The 17,500-nt window shown below is 35.7% G+C and overlaps 1 protein-coding gene across 10 annotated transcripts in view; it reads left to right on the forward strand.

Moving 5' to 3' along the window:
* LOC135099963 (sodium/hydrogen exchanger 6-like) overlaps positions 1-17,500 on the forward strand; it is a 39,724-nt gene that overhangs the window by 17,704 nt on the left and 4,520 nt on the right. For 3 of the 10 annotated variants that reach the window (XM_064002716.1, XM_064002717.1, XM_064002720.1), the window contains 2 exons: positions 5,900-6,103; positions 7,964-8,050. In XM_064002716.1, the coding sequence (XP_063858786.1) occupies positions 5,900-6,103; positions 7,964-8,050 (291 nt within the window). Of the gene's footprint in view, positions 1-5,899; positions 6,104-7,963; positions 8,051-9,854; positions 9,922-14,999; positions 15,197-17,500 lie in introns of those variants that run through there. The other 7 variants (XR_010268466.1, XR_010268467.1, XR_010268464.1 and 4 more) reach the window with 5 other exon arrangements.

Genomic DNA, 17,500 nt, shown 5'->3' on the forward strand with positions numbered 1-17,500 from the left:
AGGAGGGACACTGGCCAAGGTCAACAAAAATCCAATAAAAAAAAGCCCACTGAGACACCAGTCCCTCAAGAGGGTCCAAAGCGGTAGTCAAAAATTAAAAAGAAAAGTGTCTTGAAACCTCCCTCTTGAAGGAATAAAAGTGATAGGAAGATGGAAATACAAAAGCTGGCAGGGAGTTAAAGAGTTTAGCAGAGAAAGGGATGAATAATTGAGAATACTGGTTAACTCTTGCATTAGAGAGATGGACAGAATAGGGATGAGAGAAAGAAGAAAGTCTTGTGCAGCGAGGCTGCGGGAGGAGAGGAGGCATGCAGTTAGCAAGATCAGAAGAGCAGTTAGCATGAAAATAGTGGTAGAAGACAGCTAGAGATGCAACATTGCAGCATTGAGAGAGTGGCTGAAGACAATCAGTTAGAGGAGAGGAGTTGATGAGACGAAAAGCTTTTGATTCCACCCTGTCTAGAAGAGCGGTATGAGGGAAACACCCCAGACATGTGAAGCATACTCCATACATGGATGGATAAGGCCCTTGTACAGAGTTAGCAGCTTGGGGGGGTGAGAAAAACTGATGGAGACATCTCAGAACCCCTAACTTGATAGAAGCTGTTTTAGCTAGAGGTGAGATGTGAAGTTTCCAGTTCAGATTATAAGTAAAGGACAGACCGTGTATGTTCAGTGTAGAAGAGGGAGACAGTTGAGTGTCATTGAAGAAGAGAGGATAGTTGTCTGGAAGGTTTTGTCAAGTTGATAGATGGAGGAATTGAGTTTTTGAGGCATTGAACAATACCAAGTTTACTCTGCCCCAATCAGAAATTTTAGAAAGATCAGAAGTCAGGCGTTCTGTGGCTTCCCTGCATGAAATGTTTATTTCCTGAAGTGTAGGACATCTATAAAAAGATGTGGAGGGTGGTATCATCAGCGTAGGAGTGGATAGGACAAGAAGTTTGGTTTAGATCATCAATGAATATTAATAAGAGAGTGGGTGACAGGACAGAACCCTGAGGAACACCACTGTTAATAGATTTAGGAAAAGAACAGTGACTGTTTACCACAGCAGCAATAGAATGGTCAGATAGGAAACTTGAGATGAAGTTACAGAGAGAAGGATAGAAGCCGTAGGAGGGTAGTTTGGAAATCAAAGCTTTGTGCCAGACTCTATCAAAAGCTTTTGATATATCCAAGGCAACAGCAAAAGTTTCACCAAAATCTCTAAAAGAGGATGACCAAGATTCAGTAAGGAAAGCCAGATCACTAGTAGAGCGGCCTTGACGGAACCCATACTGGCGATCAGATAGAAGGTTGTGAGGTGATATATGTTTAAGAATCTTCCTGTTGAGGATAGATTTAAAAACTTTAGATAGGCAGGAAATTAAAGCAATAGGATGGTAGTTTGAGGGATTAGAACAGTCACCCTTTTTAGGACCAGGCTGAATGTAGGCAGACTTCCAGAAAGAAGGAAAGGTAGATGTTGACAGACAGAGTTGAGAGAGTTTGACTAGGCAAGGTGCAAGCATGGAGGCACAGTTTTGGAGAACAATAGGAGGGACCCCATCAGGTTCATAAATCTTCCGAGGGTTTAGGCCAGCGAGGGCATGGAAAACATCATTGCGAAGAATTTTGATAGGCACCATGAAGCGGTCAGAGGGTGAAGGAGAGGGAAGAATAAGCCCTGAATCGTCCAAGGTAGAGTTTTCAGCAAAGGCTTGAGCGAAGAGTTCAGCTTTAGAGTTAGATGTGATAGCAGTGGTTGAAATAAAGGAGGAAAAGAAGAAGAAGCAAAGTTATTGGAGATATTTTTGGCTAGATGCCAGAAGTCATGAGGGGATTTAGATCTTGAAAGATTTTGGCACTTTCTATAAATGATGAAGTTTTTGGCTAGTTGGAGAACAGACTTGGCATGGTTCTGGGCAGAAATATAAAGTGCATGAGATTCTGGTGATGGAAGGCTTAAGTACATTTTGTGGGCCACCTCTCTATCATGTATAGCACGAGAACAAGCTGTTTTAAACCAAGGTTTGGAAGGTTTAGGTTGAGAAAAAGAGTGAGGAATGTATGCCTCCATGCCAGACACTATCACCTCTGTTATGGGCTCGGCACACGAAGACGGGTCTCTGACACGGGAGCAGTAGTCATTCCAAGGAAAATCAGCAAAATACCTCCTCAGGTCCCCCCAACTAGCAGAGGCAAAACGTCAGAAGCACCTTCCCTTAGGAGGATCCTGAGGAGGGATTGGAGCAATAGGACAAGATACAGATATGCGATTGTGATCAGAGTAGCCCGACAGAGAAGAGAGGGTGACAGCATAAGCAGAAGGATTAGAGGTCAGGAAAAGGTCAAGAATGTTGGGTGTATCTCCAAGACGATCAGAAATATGAGTAGGGTGTTGCACCAATTGCTCTAGGTCATGGAGGATAGCAAAGTTGAAGGCTAATTCACCAGGATGGTCAGTGAAAGGAGAGGAAAGCCAAAGCTGGTGGTGAACATTGAAGTCTCCAAGAATGGAGGTCTCTACAGAAGGGAAGAGAGTCAGAATGTGCTTCACTTTGGAAGTTAACCAGTCAAAGAATTTCTTATAATCAGAGGAGTTAGGTGAGAGGTATACAGCACAGATAAATTTAGTTTGAAAGTGACTCTGTAGTCATAGCCAGATGGTGGAAAACTTGGAAAATTCACTCTCGTGGGCACTAGAGCAGGTTAAGTCATTGCGTACATAAATGCATCATCCAGCTTTGGATTGAAGATGAGTATAGAGAAAGTAGGAGGGAACAGAAAAGGGGCTACTGTCAGTTGCCTCAGACAGTGTTTCAGTGAGGAAAAGATGATGAGGTTTAGAAGAGGAGAGGTGTTGATCTACAGATTGAAAACATTTTTAATGTTTCTAAATGCTAAAGACTTATATAGAAACCATTGCAATCAGATGTGAGAAATAGGCTTTGGAGGTTCAAGAGAACAGTGAATTACAAAAATGTGGGTGAATAGATAGGAGAGGAAAATAGTGGTACAAGCTTTTAAACAGTGTAAAAGTACATTTATTCATATTCATGCAATGTGCACAGTACATGTGTTTACAACAACTTGATCAGTATGTAAATATAAATGTACTGTTGTAAACAATGTCCTTCATTATTGTGCAGTGCACATTACTGAATCTTAGAGATGGGATGCATATTTCATGTGGCACTGAGCTACAATTGTTTGCCTCAATTTTTTTTACCTTTCAATAGCTGTAACACAGTGGTAGGAAGAATACTTCAGATGAAAAAAAGTAACTGGATAAATTGTAATCTTACCAGTAACACCTTTAGTCTGGGTAATCACCAGAAATCAAAGTAGAATAATTTTGTGCTTAGTCAAGAAATATATGGTAAGTCACAAAGAATGGCCTGGAATTTTGTTATGATGTAGCTGCCATTTCAGTGATTTGCAGATCTAGATTATTATGCCAAACTGCATGATGATGATAATGATGATGATGATGATGATGATGGAGAACCTTTTGATCATACTATGTGTTTACAATTTAGCAATCTGAATCATATTATGATACACACAGTGTGCATCATGAATATGGAATCAGCATCATTTTCACTTTGTTCCTCAGCTATCCTGTTTTCTTTGTTCTCAGGGGACCCACTTCAGTGACTAGTGACTTTTGTTTCAGTTATATGCTGATAGTATTCATAACTCATTGTCTCAGGTCATTGTCTTCAGGAAGTTAGGATCACTACTGGTGCATGCTAGCATATCCTATCTGATGTCTAGATGGTGCTATTGCTCCTCACAGAAAAGCAGCTTGAGCATAATATTTTGAGACCTTTCTGTGTATGACTAAATTATCCATTAAGATGGAATGAACAGAAATATTATTAATGTAGTAATGCCAGTCTCATCAACAAATCATTGGGCATTCAACCTGTGCACTAAGTGATGGATTTTAGCTTCTGGAATGTTGATCACTGTCAAATAAAATTAAACCATCCTTAAACCAGTAAAACAATTCTTAAATTTCAATTATCCAAATAGCATTGCTGCTGAAAGTATACTTGATTATAAGAATTGTTTCAAATGTTTTGGTAAAACTTGATGCAGTAACACTTACTAAACATGATGCAGTGAAAACATGCACTGATAATTACTGGCTGCTAGACACCAACTGACTGACAGTAAGATTGCAAACAATCACAGTGGCATATGATGGGCTACTACTGCACTTGGCTCTAGTTCCAACTTGTTTCTAAGAGAGAAAGTAGGATCAGAATACTTTTTAAGCAGATCTTTTATAACTGGATTATAAATGATGGTTGTTGATTTGTGTGGTGATAGTGCTAATGTTTGGCAGGGACAAATGTAGAAAAATGAAGAAGGGCCTGTGATATAGAAAGAATGGGTGTGAAGTAATAAGGGTATGTTTTACAGATTTGGCATACCAATTAAATGCAAAGGAATGAAATATGAAATAGTTGAAGATTAAGCACTGCTCCTAAATTGGTTTAAACATAAAAAGAATGAGAAAGTGGGATGACAAGGACAGTATATATGAGTATAGATTTTGTTGTGAGTGCAAGAAAGTTATTTATAATGGAATGGGAAGGTTGTTCCAGAGAAAAAGTAGAAAGGGATTGAGAGGGTTAGAGCTTGTTCATTGGAAAAGAACAAAGATAAATTGTCATCTTTTAATTCATAGGAATAGTCATAAGGTGTTGTCAGTAATTTTCCTGAATCTCTCCATTAGTGATGGAAATCCTTTATCTGCTTAGCTTCTTTCAAGAAGAAATAGTGAGGGAATTACATACTTAGATTCAGTGAGGAAATGGAATAGTATCTGGTTAGCAGAGTACCACCCCACACCATAAATATTGCAGCATTTTCAAGGAATAGTCAGAGACTGGAAACAGTGCTAGAGGTGGCAAGTCTCAGGTGACTTTAATACTGCAGCTGTAGCCTTATTTGTCATCTATAGTGAGAATCTATGTAGACTATTTCTGTTGGTGCTCATTGTGCTTTCAAGTAAGTTAAGTGTCTGATCAGAATAACACCAAAAGTTATCTTTATCAGCATTAAAAACAAAAAAGTACAGTACCCAGGATGTATAAGATATATGGAAACATTTTGCTTATATATATATATATATATATATATATATATATATATATATATATATATATATATATATATATATATATATATATATATATATATATATATATATATATATATATATGCATTGATTGTACTCCAGTACACACCACTATGATTACCAGCTATATATTTCATTTTCTGATTATGAACACATTATACATAAAAAATCCTTTGGATAGAAAGTAAATCCAAATAAATCATCTTTTATATAAAAAAATGAAAGCCAATGACTGTTTATTAGTTTGGTGATATTCTCCATACACTATGTGAATGAAACCAAGAATAATCATGATTAGTAGGGTTATGATGTACATCTAGGCTTCAGTAACACTTGTGCATCCTCTTCCATCTCTTAATATTTCATTGAATAATATCACCAAGCCTTCATGCACATGAGCTGGACATGGTGTGTATGTGATTTGGAGGGTGACATAGGGTGTGGTTAGAATGGATGCAGTGGCAGGATTCTCCCATAATGTTATGCATCTTCTTTTGCTTCACTGTAAGTTTTACTGTTGCCTGTTGTAGGTGATCACATCCTTGGAATGCATCCACAGTGAGTTAGGATGGAAGCATCCATAGTCAAAATAAGGTTATATAGAATATTGGCCAACTGATATTTGGTTTCTTTTGTTTCAGTCCAAGATAATGCTCATATAGTAATATATCAACATTTCTGTTTTAATGGAACATTTGTATATTAAGTAAATTGAAAGAAACAGTAATTTTCCAGGTCTCATGCATGATTTATTATACTCAGGGTCCTGGAGTGGAAGAGGGAGGAGAAACCGCAACAGACTCGAACAAATTTGAGAAAGCATGGCTCCTTCGTATCTGGTCACAGTTTGATGTGCGATATATGAAGCCCTTCTTAACTAACAGTCGACCTACACTTTTGGACACAACGCCTCTGTGTTGTGCCCCTCTCGCCAGGCTACTGACAACAACAGAGCAGTTAACACAGGTACAGTAGATTGCTATAACAGAATTTATTGGATACAGCAGCCTAGAAGCCTAGTACAGTATTTGCAGGAATACAAAATATATATTTCAGGCAGATAAATAAGAATCTCTTTATAACTTATTATTTTTGTAGTCATACTTCTCTTTTTCTTGAGTAACTTAATGGCTGTTTGGAATGAATTATGGGGATCTAAAAATTGAGAATATAATGGCTATAATTCCACACACTATGGGCTTTGATTTTATTAAATAATGAGGAATATGTACATACTCAAGAAGTATCGTTACAGTGGTGTCTGATGTAGTCTCAGTATGGTTGATAAATGTGTTAGACTAAGGTTCCACCTGTGTTTCACAAAGTGTTACTGTGGCAGCTCGAATCTTATTGTTCCATTTATGCTCACTTGATTCAAGCTGGTGCAGCTGTACTAAACATATGTGGGAATACCAGTATGAGTAACCTCTTGTCAATGGATCTGGCTGTGGGGTCAGTTTGTGTTGTGCTGAATGTGTAATGATACTTTTTTGAGTGTGTGTACATAGGTAATGGTGTATCAGAGTATTGAGTTAGATGTTTGTGCAGGTAGAACAAGTGCTTCTATCTTGTAATGTATTGATAGGAGAAGCTAACTACTAGCGATAGTGTACATAACAGAACACCAAATAATTTCAATATCTACTAAGAAATGTTGGCATCTACTCACCATTGGGTCACACCACTGGTTACGTCACTGGGCACTGCCACTTTCGTGTCTTCTTTCTTGTGCTTTTACCAGCAGATCGCCTCACTGCTGGGGTATCATCACACTACCAAATCATCAGAATGTTTTGATTATCCAGCAATGAGTGCTTTCTCATTCCTCATTGGCAATGCTAACAAAACTTGAACCACTGACTATAGCAGTGGCTCACTGTGGCTATAACTCTTGTGGAACTGGCACCTTTCACTGGCAGTAGGAATATCTGCTTGCCTGGTGGAGGGAAAGCTGCTAATAGATGCCAGATTCTTCTACATGTTTCTCTGAGAACATTAGCCTATCTTCATTGCCTTATACATGTAGGAAATGAGAAATGTAGTGTGATACTCATATGCATTAGACCTATGCTGGAAAGGGAGCTTTAAATGCCTCCCTTTAAATGTGTCACATGTGAAAACAGGCCCTCTGCAGCAGTTTTAATGATGTTCCTCTGAATTTTAGATGGTTGGAGATATTAATACTTCCCTGTTTCACATCTAGACCATTTCTTCATTTTTTGATCATGTGAAAGGTATAGATTATGGTCTTACCACATCAATCTCAGTCATTGTATTTGTATTCTCTATCTTCACTCAGATTAAAGATATGAATAAAGATAAAGATAAAGGCAGTAATGACTACTGATGGAGAGCCATTGGTGTGCTGCTTACCTGTCTCAATACTGCTAAAAGATTTTGTTGAATGAATCATACTTATAAAAGATAGTGGGCAAGGATTCAGTTGTGGGCAAAAAACACCAGTTGGGTGTCTTGTATGTTTATATAAAGAAAGTAATTGTTTCCAGGATGTCCATCTTCATGTTCCTTTCATGACACTTTTTACAGTAGTTAGTGTTATTATTGATATTTTTTTGATTGATTATAGTGTGTGTTAATCAGTCTACCCTTCTGTACAATCAACTGTTGCTGCTTATACTTGTCGTAGACACTATATTTTTCATTGATCTGGGGTCAGTCATCCTTCCTATTTCCAAATGTTTTCTCTTAAGTAGTGACCTGCTGCCTTTGGTTACTACCTGTCACTTAACAGTTTTCCTTACTGCAGAAGATGGGTTCAGTGTAATCATTTTACTTACTATTTTTACTTTATTAACTCAATTCTAGGATCACAATCCTCTTAATGATGACATGCTTGACGACACACTAATTGGATCCGGAGGAGTGCGTACCTCCATAGATTCTTCAAGGCAGGTGAGTAAATTGAAATAGTATGGCAGTCATACAGGTAATGTGCAACTTATTAAGGAGAGTATGCTGTAAGTTTTCTTTTTCTTTTTGTTTTTTAAAAGGTAATATTCTTTTCACAGGGTCATTGTTTGCTATGTATTTTTATTATTTCTTAATATCTTCAAACTTAAGTGATGCATCAGGTCTCTAAGCTTTCTAAGCCATCAGCTGTGAAACATGTAAATGTTGGGTCATGTTAAGGATTAAGTTATTTTTTCCTTAATATATCCATTCTAAGCTAGGTTTGCAGAGTAATTGTTGCAGTATTAATGAATCTTCAGAAAGCATATGACATGCTTAGCACTGTGCATGCATGGTGTGAGAGAAGCTTTGTGGAGGCAGTGAAAAGTTCTCACATCAGCAGTGTTGCATGTGTGAATGTTAGTGGATGCCTTAGCAGTTCATTCTAGATAACAGATTGGCATCATCTTGAATTTAGATCATGATTGAAATAGAATGAGTCATTTAATTGACAGAATTATGGGCCTCTTTACACAAACCAGATGCTGCACAGGCACAGAAAGCTTTCAGTCCTGGCTTGCCCCTCCCTGCACACTCTTATGTAGTGAAGGTGAATAGTGCTGAGTCTTATGTAGTAAAAGGTGAATGGTGCTGAGGTAGAGGCTGACTTGGTATCAGGCAGTTAAGTGCTTTAGCTCTCAGGGGTAATACATAGTAGGAGAAATAGTGCTCATCTTTAAAATTCTGAAGGCTGTGTAAGAGTCTTTGCTAATCCTGACTTTATACATCTCTCTCTCTCTCTCTCTCTCTCTCTCTCTCTCTCTCTCTCTCTCTCTCTCTCTCTCTCTCTCTCTCTCTCTCTCTCTCTCTCTCTCTCTCTCTCTCTCTCTCTCTCTCTCTCTCTCTCTCTCTCTCTCTCTCTCTCTCTCCTTAATAACCTTAAGCCATATGTTGTATAATTCTTTGTCTATTTTTGCAAGGACCATTTGTTGTTTTTTGTGTATATCAACTGAATCCAGGTTTAGCAAAAGCACAGTAGGTTTTGGTAATTTTTTTGGCAAACTAAAATTAATTGCTTAAATTTTTATTTTCACCAGCCTGGTATATAAATACATTTATATCAGTTTGATTTGCTATTAATCACCAATTTCATTGCAGTTACATATAAACATTATTATGTGTACTTTTCTCTCTTCTATTTTCTCTCCAAATTTACCATAATTTTTGTGAATATACTTGTGCTTTATTTGTGCAATTACCATGGAGTTGAAAGTCACTGCTTTTACTCTTACCCTCAGTCAAATTCATTGGATGATTGTGAAGATAATATTGATTCAGGCATTAGAAGTGTTAGTTTCAGTTAAATATTAGAAGGCCATCATAATTAAATAGTTAATTTTTGCAGGTACCAAAGTAGCACCTTGGAAAAAGAAAATATTTGAAAATTTGTTGAGCCTACCTACTTATGTGGGCTTATAGTTAAAAATGAGTAAATGTTCATTTTAAAAGGAGGGGGAGAGTGATGGGAGTGTGTGAGGATGAGTGCATGAACCTGTACAAATAGAGGGAGTTTATAGGTCAGAGTAGACTAGACATTTGATATACATTTTAGTAAAGGCAACTATGAATTATTGCAGTGCATACATGCATCTCATCAGTGTTTGGTTTATTTTCTTAATGATACAAGTTGTTTTAGAATCATGTACACACGATAAATATAGTAACTTTACAGTTACATTAAACAGTGACGTAGTCTCTCTCTGTTGTGAGGCATGTGTGTGGATGAGTTGGTGTTGTCTCATTTCAGAGAACCGGTCAACTGCATCAATCCAAATATAGCCCCGGCCATAGACATGCAGACCTGCAAATGTGAAGTATGCCCTGTGGGCCTTTATTAGGCATTTCATTTGTGGCTCAATTTGTAAAGATACTTTTTTACCGTGTGTACGTGCTGCTTTATAACCCTACAAGTGAAGTCACACGGAGTGCTAGGGGGTAGCATTGGCCTTAAAAAGGGCCCTCTGTAAATATGCTACCTGTCAATGCTTACACATATTGCCTGGAAATATCTGCCACATCACTAACATATGTATTTAATTCCCATTTTGGGTTGTACTCATTGTTTCTGTAAACTTCCTCCAAACCTAGAGTTGCATGGAGAGAATAAAAAATATTTCATTATAATTGACAGGAATGATAATGCTATAATTGCCTGTTGTAACAGTATAGTGATGTTCTGTGAAACAGTGCATGAAATTTCAACTTTGGAACCAAGGAAACTATATGCAGCATTTGAATCTTTCAGAGCTTGTGCTGATAAAAATTCAGCAGCTTCTGCTTGTATAATAGTAGAGAGGATCTGGAAGATCATGTGGGGCTTTGGGATACCATACCTAAATCCTAATGACCTTTGGTCTGGTTATTGAGCTTTCAAGAGATTGTATTCCAAGGCTACTTCTCAGGTGAGCATTATCCAGACAGCCTTGTGTTAGATGCTTAGGAAGCATTGACACAGCTACTTACTGGGTCTGATAGTTGGTCTGTACACTAAAAACACAAGAGTGCTGCATAGTGTGGAGGGTATGTATCCAACTTCTTTCCTGTGAATTTTTGAGTGAATTAAAGGTGTGCCCTGCACCCACACTTTTCAACTCCTGTATGTACTTTGTGTTGGGTAAGGCTGTGTACCAGTCATTGTCAACAATGTCAGAGTAATCATGACTTTGTTAGTGATGATGTGCTCCTTGTGGAATCTGTGGAGGCTCTGGTTATGGCTCGATGCATTGTATGAGAAGAAAAATCTTTTTGACATAAGAGCCTCTTGGATCAAGACAAAAATTCAAGTGTATGGAGACTTGCTGGATGAAAAACCAAGACCTGCCTTTTATCAAAGCTATGGTACTCCTTGTCTTCCTATATGAATGTTGGACATTTACATTAAATTGTGGTCCAAATAGGTGAATGAATGCCTTTAGGAGTAAATGCCTTCATAGAATTATGAGGTATCATCTGGATGACCTTATGTCCATTTAGCAGTTGCATCTTAGGACCAATTTGAAGACTGTTACCCATACAGTTCAACATGAACTTCAGCTGTATGAGCATGTGGCCCATACAGCTGTAAGGGACAACCTGGAGTTGGGAGACCAAGGAGATACCCAACATGACTCATGGTTGAAGCAAGTTTTTCTTGCCAAGAAATGCATGGAGTGCATTTCTATTACTTGGTCAAAGTAATAGAGATGTAACCCATTTGATTGATTGGTAGACTGTGTTCATGTTCATATGGGATGTGAGTCGATGGTGTACTTATGTATATCTAATGTCATAATGGCTGATCATCAGTTATAAATGAGTGGAAACAATAAATTGATGTATTTTTAGAAGAACTAAAGTAGTGACAGTTATACTGAAGAACATTGGTTTATAATAACCAGGTGCTGGCCTTCAGCCCATGATAAAACAGGAAGGCTAGAGTTGATGTTTTCAGTAGCTATATATATATATATATATATATATATATATATATATATATATATATATATATATATATATATATATATATATATATATATATATATATTATAAAATGTAGGGAAATAAGGTTGTGGTGTTTGAAAGCAGAATGAATGAAAGTCACCCTTTGAAAGAGAGAGAGAGAGAGAGGGGGGGGAGGGCTCTGGATTTCATGTAATGTAAGACATGGTGAAAATATGGAAGAGAGAAAAACCTGTAGTACCTCAACACAAGATGAAATGAAAACCTTTTTTCACCTTTTCATTTTTTTTCTTTTTACAAAGACTGGTTGAAAAGTTTGAGAGAACAGTAATAGCCATTTGGCTAATCCAACAGATCCTTGTTGCTTTAATGATAATACATAACCCAGTGGAAGCAAATTTCCATCTTCACCATTTACCATTAGCCATTTTACCAAAATTAAGGAAGAGTATGAATTCAACAAGGAGACTGAAATATCCAATGTTTAACATAGCATGCATTACACAAAATAAGGGCAGGAGTGGTATTGACAGTTTATCCTTCACAGCAATAAAAGTGGTCAATTATACTAATACTAGTTTTCAAGTCATGTGGGATGGTTAGTAATCACAATAACAGCACATTCCAACACAAACTCCTTTTACTCATGAACTTTTACAGCATGATGACAAATCTCACATGCTGTAGCAGTATCTAATGATGTGTTCAGCAGGTCTTAAAAAAGCCTTCAACCATGTACAAGAATTGTGGATTGATCTCCAACTTACTGAAGCTTCTGTCTTGTTAAGAATATCCTTCCTTTTCATGCTTTTTGCTCTGTCCTATAGACTTAGCTGACTTAGCTCTCATAAACATGGAACATTTCTTATTCCTGCTCCCGTTCAGACACATCACTGTTGTTGAGAAGAGTACACGTTAAATGTAAGGGATAGTGAAGGCAATTATGATTATGAATTTTTAAGTAAGAATGCAGAAAGCTGATGAACACCAGCTAACACATCCTTGTATCTTCAGACAAGTGACACACCACATTTCCACTTACAGCACTCTTGCACTTCCAGCACTCAGCATCTTTGGCTTGTTGTTATGCATGAAGTTATTAGAGTACTTTCCATTATCAGGCACTTGTCATTTGGCATGAGAGACCAAGGAGTGCCACCTCTCAGTTCTTTGCCATTCACACAGGTTTAATGTTTCAAATCTTCCTGCCAAACTTTTCCTTATCCATTCTTCTCATCCTTGTGCCTTCTGTTCTTCTAAGTGTACAAATACTCTCATATTCCTGTACTCTTAGCATGTGTTCCTGAAACATTTTTATTTTATTTATTTTTTTTTTATTTATTACTTCTCTTTCTCCATCATCTCTTTTTAGACTTCCTTACTAATTTTTTGTTGGTAACAAGATCTTCATCTTTCTTTTAAACTGCATGTAAGTTGATTAAATTCTTTTCTAAAAAATTTTCTCACCATGCATTTCTTGTATTCATACAGCAGTGTCTGTGCTTTCTTACCAGACTGTGTAGACTAAATAAAACACTTTGATAGTCTTAGGCAAGTTTTCAGATTCTTTCTGATATATATTTGTATGTTTTTAATTAGGCAAGTTTTCAGATTCTGATATTTATTTGTATGTTTTTAATTTCACTAGGAACATTTTTTTTGCTCTTCTTTCCCCCTCCCCAATTATCATTACATACGAGTACCAATGTTTGATCACATACTATCCAGATAAAAATAAAGTTTTCAACTTTTCACTTTTCTTCTTTGGATATTCAAGGCAAATTGATTTCCTCTTTTTCATTATACTTCAGGCATCATTGTATAAATTTTCAACCTTTTTCCCTCTGCATGTCTCCATGTGTTCACCAAACACTTATTGAAACATTCCTATTTATACTTCTTCCTCTAACCTAGATTTCCAAATCCTTAGTCTCCTCCTTAACTCTATAGTACAACAGAAACATTTCATGAGTACATGTGATGAAGATTTCTGGATGTAAAATTTGTTTGGATATTTTGGCATATAGCTGTAAACTACCTCATACTGAAAAGGTTGATAGGTAAAAGTCCCTAGTAATATCAGTAACATGTACTCTTTTAGATAGCATATTTAACACTTGACTTTTTTTTGCTGCTTGTGCTTTCCTGACCACTATAATAGTCATTATTGAGTGAAGAAAATTCTACCATAGTGAATGATAACAGTGCTGCTGAGATGAGGAAATATGCACCCTAAAAAAAATTAGTAGCTATATTATTAGTAGTAAATATTGGGGATGTACTTATTCATATGATTGTGAATTTCTTGCTCAGAAAACTTGTGTACAATGAGACTCGGCAATATAAGCTGTTCAGAATAATGGTCCTTCGATTACAAAGGAAGAGTAACTTTCCTTCCTCAATACATAATCAACAAAGTCACTTCGAAGTAAATACTGTATATGGGGAAAAAATGCATTAAATGCTAATCACACAATATGACGAGTGCTCAGTATATCATTACACATGCCATACATTTATGCAAAGAAAATTATGACTAAACCATTCATTGTCTTTTGAAGGAGACAGCACATTACATGCATATTACATGCATAAAGAGCCTTATTACTCAGTTGTCTATCATAGATTATTGTTAGGAGGTACAGGCATTAACATTTAGGTACATTAGCTTTCCTTATTTGTTATTTTGTAGTGTTTGAAGTTGCATATATTCTTAGCACTATATATATATATATATATATATATATATATATATATATATATATATATATATATATATATATATATATATATATATATATATATATATATATATATATTTTGTAGTGTTTGAAGTTGCATATATTCTTAGCACTATATATATATATATATATATATATATATATATATATATATATATATATATATATATATATATATATATATATATATATATATATATATATATATATATATATATATATATATATATATATATATATATATATATATATATGTATATATATATATATATATATATATATATATTTTTTTTTTTTTTTTTTTTTACTGGCAGATGATAATATAGAATCTCTTACCCTGTGGGTTCAAAGAATGCTTTATTTTAGCACTATTCCTTGAAATATTAAATTAAGCATGTTTTCCTGATCATTTTCTTGCTCCATGTGTGGATTGGGGTCAAGCAAATGATAAGTCCTAGGTAAAAGCCAAAATGAAAAAATACATTAAAAAATTGGTATCAAACATTATCATACATTTGGCTATCACATTGTTCTCATAAGATTGCATATTATAGAGTTATCTAGAGTATGTTCTGCTTTAGCTTTAACCTGTAGTGTATTTGAATAACAGTCAATCTCACTAACATACAGCTTGTGCTACTTCTTACCTTCTGCTGTTATTTTCATGCTTATTTTTTTTCTTTCCTTTTTATGGTCTTTATTTCATAACTAATGGATGGACTCATCGGCTCTGGCGCCCGGGCACTAAAGCGGGAGCGTGACTGTGGGGATAACCATAGCCAACTCAGTATTGATGCCCAGAATTTCATGTAACTAACAACCCTGTTCATCAACCATCACCACAACCACTACTTACTCCTGCTAGCACTCCCACCACCATGGAACTACTAACTACTGAACGACCAGACTGGTATGTGACATGGCAAAGAGGCATTTCTTTTGGACTTTTCTGTAGTTAAATGTCTTACTGTTGCTTTGTTTGGATGCCTGAGGGAAGCTCTTGGACTATGAAAGTGTTGAACTAGCAGGTGGCAAAGAAAAGTGACCAAATATTAAACATTGTTGTTCAATACTTTGCCATGTCTCTCAGGAGGTCTGGTGACATCTGTTTCTGTTATAAAAGTTTTCTTGCTTTGCTTCAAAGCTTTCTAAGAAAACTTTTCAGTGCAATCCACTACATGATTGGATGTCACTACTTTTTAATTGTTTTGATGGTAAAATTTACAAGAAATGTGTACTCTTCACTGCAATTATTTTTCTTAATAGTAAATGATTAACTATTGTTCATTTAGTTGCTGCTTTGATATATTTATTTGTTATTTTATTTATTTATTTATGAATTTATTTGTTTATTTATTTATTTATTTATTTATTTATTTATTTATTTATTTATTTATTTATTTATTTACTTACTTACATATAAGTTTTGCATATGTGTAGGAAGTAAAATAATCCTTGAAATATCTTCAAATTACTCTTTACTTCACTTTTAAGCATTAGTTTCTTTTCTTGAGTTAGACTGTTGGTGTGAAAACTTTCAGTGACCACAATGACATGGTGACATTTATTTTGCATGCATACCTCGGTTCCTTCCTATACCTTGCATTTCCATGTGCTTCACTCAGTGTTGGTTTTGTGTTCCTTATGCATTGTAATTCAAGATGTTGTAACTTGTCTACTGATTTGATATGTGAGTCAATTTGTGACACACACACACACACACACACACACACACACACACACACACACACACACACACACACACACACACACACACACACACAGGATTTGATAACATGGGATGTAAGAGATTCAAGAGGACATGGAAAGAAGTTGTAAAATGCCAGCTGTAGAAACAATATTAAAAGAATAACTTTTCTCAAAGAATAGCAGAGACATGGAATAGCTTGAAAAAAGATGTGGTTCATGCAAGATTGATTCATGACTTCAGGGCCAAGCGTAGCTCCCCTTCCCCTATACCACAACTAGGTAAAACACACACACACACACTGTATTGTAGTGTACACACTACATTGTAAGGCATAAGCTTACTTAGTGTAAGGTTCATGGTCCTGAAAAGTGAAATTACACACTTTTTCTATAGAGTAGAAGAAATAAATATGAAAATTATGAAATTATATGTTTTTAAAATATAGCTGAAAAGGTTTATATAAAATAATGTTTTGATGGAGACAGCAGATTAATGAAAATAGGATTAACAAAGAGTTCAAAAAGGATAAGGAATGTTTGGGTTAATTTTTTTCACTCAAGATTGCAGGGAAAGAGGCAAGTATTTAAGTTGTATTCATAGATCTTGAGGAAGAGTATGATAATTTATTGGACAATAGTGTGGAATGCATTTAATAAGGTGAACTGTGTGGGTGAGAAGCTATAGGACAGTTAAATGTTCTTGAAAAGACTGCAAAAACATGTATTACAGTAAATGGAGAAACTATTGGAAATAAAGGTGTTGTGAGGCTGAGATGAGTAATGTCCCTTTGATTGTTGAACTTGTATATGGATTATGCACTGACAAAGGTAGAGGTTGGTATTTTTTAAGGGAAAATGTGTAGAAATGGTGGTAAATGGCTATTGAATATAATTGCATTCACACATGATGCAATCATGATTGAAGAAAGTGAGTGACTCATAAAAGCATATAAATGTGTTTAATGGAATGGAAGTCATCAAAATTCATGTGATACATTGTGTCTTTTTCCTGTGCTCCTCAGGCATGATAAAGATCTTTAAGGGAGTGTTTATTAATAGGTAGTCCATAATTCATAAAGGCATTTTTGGTAATTTTTTTTTTTTGTGTCAGATCCTGTGAAATAGGTAGATATGTAATATTTTGCCTTTGTTTTAGACAGTACACAGTTCTTTATTCAAACACTGCTCACCTCCTTACTTTTTTTTTTTCTCTTATATGTAAAGTAGGTAAGGGTGATTAATCATATATATTGTGTCCTAGGCACCATTACTACTTCAGTAAATGTCATGCTTGGTTTTGACAGAAAATGCACACAAATAGCAAAGTGTGATATGATACCATTTCACTAAACATTGATAATCTACACTTACAGTATACTCTAGCAAAGCCCAGTGTGTGGTTGTTACTAAAAAAAAGAAAAAGTAATTTTTTTTTTTTTTGGCTTGGCTTGTTGAGGAAAATGTTTTCTGAAAATAGGGAAGAGGTGTCCAGTGCATCAAACTA

The sequence above is a fragment of the Scylla paramamosain genome, chromosome 4 (genome assembly GCF_035594125.1).
Source record: "Scylla paramamosain isolate STU-SP2022 chromosome 4, ASM3559412v1, whole genome shotgun sequence".
Classification (NCBI taxonomy): domain Eukaryota; kingdom Metazoa; phylum Arthropoda; class Malacostraca; order Decapoda; family Portunidae; genus Scylla; species Scylla paramamosain.